Source organism: Buceros rhinoceros, unplaced genomic scaffold (genome assembly GCF_000710305.1).
Source record: "Buceros rhinoceros silvestris isolate BGI_N320 unplaced genomic scaffold, ASM71030v1 scaffold3495, whole genome shotgun sequence".
Lineage (NCBI taxonomy): Eukaryota > Metazoa > Chordata > Aves > Bucerotiformes > Bucerotidae > Buceros > Buceros rhinoceros.
This window is the reverse complement of record NW_010412138.1, coordinates 19,799-25,400: the sequence shown is the minus strand read 5'-3', so window position 1 is coordinate 25,400 and position 5,602 is coordinate 19,799. Positions and strand designations below refer to the sequence as shown.

General features: G+C 49.2%; 1 protein-coding gene across 1 annotated transcript in view; it reads left to right on the top strand.

Moving 5' to 3' along the window:
- GALNS (galactosamine (N-acetyl)-6-sulfatase) overlaps positions 1–5,602 on the top strand; it is a 40,399-nt gene that overhangs the window by 23,218 nt on the left and 11,579 nt on the right. Inside the window, exon 12 of the mRNA XM_010136258.1 lies at positions 3,672–3,793. Coding sequence (XP_010134560.1) covers positions 3,672–3,793 — 122 coding nt within the window. The remainder of the gene's footprint in view (positions 1–3,671; positions 3,794–5,602) is intronic.

The window sequence follows — 5,602 nt, the reverse complement described above, 5'->3', positions numbered from 1 at the left end:
TGGTCAGCAGGGTTTGAAGCTTGGCTGTCACACCTTCAGGTGTCCAGTCATTCAGAGCTCCAGTTTTGGAGGCTTTTGCTGGGAACGGCCAGGGGAGCAGGAACAGCCGCATACCCGTGCCATGGCAAACAGCGAGAAACAACGTTCCTGGCTTTAATTAACTGCTGTTCTTTTCTCCTTCCAATATTAATCCAGCTTTTGCTGCTCTGTGTTTTGTGTGGTGGAATGAGGAGAGACGAGCAGGAGACAGAGCCCAGATTCGCTGCGCCACTATCAAAATCTGCAGCTGCTTGTCAGGTCGGAGGGATCTGGGGTAGTGCCAGGGTGACGAATCGCCAGAGGGCTCACGTTAACACAAGTGGTGATTCCATCACTTGGCCGAGAGCCCAAACTGGCAACCGGCTGCATTTGTCTCATGTCTATATTGACACAGCATCTGTGGTCCATTTGCTCTGGAAATTAAAGCGTAAGCCGCACAACCAATAGCCACTAGATCGGAGGAACGAGAAACAATCCAGGTTACACGATGGCTGGGGAGAAGGACAGGAGGACGTGCTCACCGCAAGGTTAACCTGATGTGCAGGAAATGGGGTTTGTTTTGAATAAGGGATTGCTGGAATTCCTCCTGCAGCACCCAGGTCTGCGCAGCGGTGCAAAGCACTGGGGCTGTGCAAGAGGCTGGGTGCGGGAGCTGAGCTATTTCTGGTTGCCATCTGATGCTCTTTTATGGGCTCCCTTAAAGCACGAGCTGATCTGGTATTGTAACATCTTCTGATACCAGGCGCGTGCTTTAACTGGTCTTTGATCCCCTGCACATTGTTATTAACAGCCTGACAAATAAGTACCTTAAAGGAAATAACAGCAGGTTCTATTTAATGAAGAGCAAGACATAATCCAAAATGGTGATGTGCTTTAAAACGATCGTTGTCCTCGCCAGGCCTGTTTCTCTGCAGCCTGCTTGGGGTGGTGGAGCTGGAGGGCAGCTCCTTCTCTCCATCCAAGACATACACAGGGTGCCAGGGTGGCCAAGAAGGTCAACGGCATCCTGGCTTGTACCAGCACTGGTGTGGCCAGCAGAAGCAGGACAGGGATCATCTCCCTGTGCTGGGGGCACTGGGAAGGCCACCCCTCGAATCCTGGGGTCAGTTTTGTCCCCTCACTGCCAGAAGGACATTGAGGGGCTGGAGCGTGCCCAGAGAAGGGCAACGGAGCTGGGGCAGGCTCTGGAGCACAATGTGCTGAGGAGCGGCTGAGGGAGCTGGGGGGGTTGAGCCTGGAGCAAAGGAGGCTCCGGGGAGACCTTCTGGCTCTGACAACTCCCTGACAGGAGGCTGGAGTGAGGTGGAGAGGTTGGTCTCTTCTCCCCAGGAACAAGCGCCAGGACGAGAGGAACCGGCCTCCAGTTGTTGCAGGGGAGGTTGAGGTTGTCCCTGAGGAAGAATTTCTGTCCTGTTGGGGTTGTGCAGGCGTGTCGCAGGCTGCCCAGGGCAGTGGTGGAGTCCCCATCCCTGGAGGGGTTTCCCAGCCGTGTGGAGGTGCTGCTGAGGGACAGGGGTCAGGGGGGACCGGGCAGTGCTAGGGAACAGGGGAACTCGAGTAGCTGAAAGGGCTTTTCCAGCCCAAATGCTTCTGTATTACTGGTATTACTGGTTCTGATCCGGAACAATGCCTTGATCAGGAGTGTGAGGATATAATTTTGCCACTTTTTTTTTTCTCATATGTTGATGAACAGATAGAGAATAATTCAAGCGTTCTCCGAACACTGGCAGCATATAAAAATCAGAACAACTAGATAAAGTTGAAAGGCCTTAGAAATTGAATGTTTTCAGCCATATTTTGTTTATTTATCGATTGTTATTTATAGTTATTTATTGATGGTGTGACACAGTATGCTTGGGATTATTTTTTGTGTATTTATTTTATTTTTCCCCCAATAAACTACTTCTGAAGAAGGCCCCGAGTCCCCGGATGAGATAGACAGACAGACAGCTTTGGGCTAGTGGCATCAGGCCACTTGTCACAGCACTCTCTTCCCTGGGAGTCTTTGGGACGCAGCCGGAGCTCTGTGCTGGCTACAAGGATTTTAGAAAGAAACAAAAGATTAAACATAAACAGCACGATGTATAAATAAATACCCGCGAGACTGAAATCTTCTTTCACACTAAAGCGTTTGCAGCCGAAGAGCATCGTACCAATTAGCAGGCTCTTAATTAAATTGCTTGTTTGATTTGCATCCAAATTATAATTTGGGTGTTATGTGGGCTTTGATACCTTTTCATTAACTGTTCCCTTTGTGGTGGGAAAAAAAAAAATTCTATTTTTCACCGTGTGTTTCAGAGGCCTGTGGCGTCACGAGGTGGAAAGGTCAATGGTTTTTGTCTCCATTTAAAGGCCATTACTGGTTGGCCACTACAACCTATCAAGCGACTCTTATTTTTCCAGTCAGTGGTTCAGGAATCTATAGCTCTCTGCAGATAAATGGGATTTCATGGGCTTCTCAACTTCTCGCTTTATTGAAAAGCAGGATATTAACTGCTCCACTGACCAGCTGCCCATTAAAAAACTGGGATATTTTTAGAAAATTGTTTGCCAATCAAATCCTACCAACATCTGTAGAGAGCCTTTTCCCTTTGCTTTATAAGCAAATGCCGCAGCTGCTCACCCACCTCTGCTGCCATGTTCCCGTTTACCTTCTCCCCACGGCTCTGCCCGGCTCTCGGGGCATTGTGAGGAGCCCAGCGTGGCAGCTGGGGCCGGAGAGCTCAGCTTTCACAAGCCCACTCGGGCTGGGCCGTGCTGCTCCGCAGGGCTCCCTCCTTTTTTCCCTTTTTTCCTTTTTTCAGGGAAATTGGTGCTTTGCGTGTTTTGCTCTTCCCAGGGTTTCAGTGAGTTCTGTCAGCCCCCGGCACGCAGGCCAGGCTCTAGGTGACCTGGCTAATAACTGGCTCGGCGTGACCTGCGAGGCTTTAACCCCTTGTTGTTAGCAGAGCCCCAGCGTTTGTGCCCTTCATACCCTCTGCTGGGAAAATCCCGCTTTCCAACCCCATTAGTGACAGGGATATCTCACACTTCAATGCAGTTTTTTTCATCCCCAGGTGAGTGTCTCAATCTCAGCTCAACAGACACACCTGTTTCTTTAAAATGAACCCGATTTGGTTCATGCTTCGGTGAAACAGCCCCGTCAGGGCTGGTGTCGGGGGCTGGCAAGCGGAGTTTTTGGGGAGGTTTGGCCGGACGGTTCCCCCGGGACTGCTGCCAAGCGATCCGATCCTCTCTGTGTATTTCGAAGCTGTAGAAACCAGAGAGAAGATGTTTTCCATGTGCAGAATTTTTATGTTTAAATGGTTTCACCTCTTTGTGTTTTGTTTTGCCTTTTCATTTTAATTAATATTTTATAGACATTGATTTCATAAGGCCTGCTACAGCTTTTATGTCAGTGCAACACCAACATTTTACCTTATTGGTCACCTTATTTTACGTCATTTGATTCACCTTATTTTACCCCTCTCAGATCAGAATCTATTTTGGAGACCGAAGTGGACTCTCGGTTTAAAATAATTCTGGTTTTTGTGGGTATGTTGGAACCAAGGACTGAAGAAAGTGGCATCAGGTCAGATTTTGCTCCCTCCCCTGCTCCTCACCCTTGATGCCTTCTCTCCCCTTCACTGCAGGGCATCGATTTCTGTCCTGGGCAGAACGTCTCTGGAGTTACAACCCATACGCAGGAGGAGCACACAAACCTGCCGCTGCTTTTCCACCTGGGGAGGGACCCTGGCGAGAAGTACCCGTTAAGGTGAGCCGGTTAACGGAGATGTGAAAGCTCTGGGCACTGTCAGCTCTGTATAGTTTGTTGGCCTTGGTAGCTGTTGCTTGCAATCTGCTTGAAAACCATCCCAGAAAGCTGCTGCTGGTGAGAGTAGTGAACAGAAAGGACCCAGCCTTTGTTTTCAGAGGGTTGTGTGCGTGTCCATGGCTCAGCTCCTCAAGCCGGTCATTCTTGTTCCATGTCCCACAACCCCTGGCAGAGGAGGCAAAGGACAGGGCAGGCCCCAGAGCAGGGCAGCTGTGACAGAACAGAGCAGTGGTGCGTTGGAGCTGCGAGTCTCTGAGTGTTTTGGGGCGAGGGAAGAAACGTCTAGTGATCTTGGCACGCTCTGTGAAGTTTTTTCTCTGCCATTGGAATCTGTGGACAGCAAACTCAGTAACCTTCCAATCTCCTGCTAAAGGAGCTTCTCTAGAGGGTCTTTAGCAAGAGGGCTTTCTGCCCAAGCCTCTTCCATCCTTGGCTGTCTGAATCCATTTTCCTCTAAGCCTGCTATTGTAATAGTTATCTCCGGCACACACCATGCCCTGAGAGATTTCTGTAAGGATTTGTGTAGTCATCAGCCAGCACAGCCCATGTATAAACCTGCCACCTCCAAAAAAGCTCCCGAGGTGTCCCCACCTCCCTCCCTCCTCCTTCCGAGTTTTACCCTGCAGCAAAACCAGCTGCTAACAGGGGCGTGCAGCCTCATCCCTCAGCAGCTCCGACGTGGAGAATGCGGAAATAAATAAAGAGAAAACTAGTGCTGCTGTCACCGCCTGCACAGAAAAGGTTTTGTGCAGCGGCTTTACCAGAGAGATGTTTCCTGAGCTGACAGGACTGCAATTACTCAACTGTTTTAAATAATTGAGTGGATACTCTCACTCCATTACTTCCAAGAGAACTGAGCCTGGGCTGTCCACTAAGTGTTTTCACTAGAGAGAGAAGGGAAGGAAAAATATTTTCACTTCTCTCTCACTGAACAGATGAGCACCCTGGAGGTGCATTACGCAGCGGACGAAGCTGCTCAGAACCCGGCGCGTTGGCTCGCCCTCTCTGTTGCATTTCAGCGCTAACGGATAAAGCAAATCTGCAGCTCATGTGGTTTAAATTCAGCTCAGTGAAACATCGCTGCTGGGCTGGGGTTCTAGATGGGACTATGCTTGTTCAGTTTCACAACCGGTTTATTTTAGGAGAAGTGGATAGAAATGACGTCTTTTCCCAGACCTCAAGCAGAGGGGTGCTATTAAGGGAACTGTCGTTTGCCTCCTGCTTGTGTTTCCTCTGAATCTGAGGGAGAGGAGCTCTGCCCTGAGAGCTGTTTGCTTCCCCGTTATTAGATGTTCCTTACCACCACCATGGGTTGAGCACTGGAATAAATTCCAGTGTTGCATCTGCAATCATTCCTCATATGGTTCCATTGATTTTGGGACATTCACAAGCTGTTGCTTTGATTGAATTTTATGGCAAGATTATGACACGATTATGGAAAGCCATGATGGTGTTTAATATGCAGCCCCTAACAGAAAGCCTCTTCTTAGTAAATGAATCCTCCTTTCTGCGGCACATTCTGTTGCTATTGTCTCCTCTCTGGTCACAATGGAAAACTCATGGGAAGTGGGTCTCCTCTCTCAAACGTGGTAATTAAATTATCCTCATTTGTGGAGCCGTTACTGTTGTGTATTTTTATTTAGCTTAATTACCCCCCTTGGCAGGCAGCCTGTTGGGAGTCCCGACACTAATGTTTCTCCACAGGGAATCCAGCAGCCTCCTTCAAGCTTGCATCTGTCTGTCCCTACA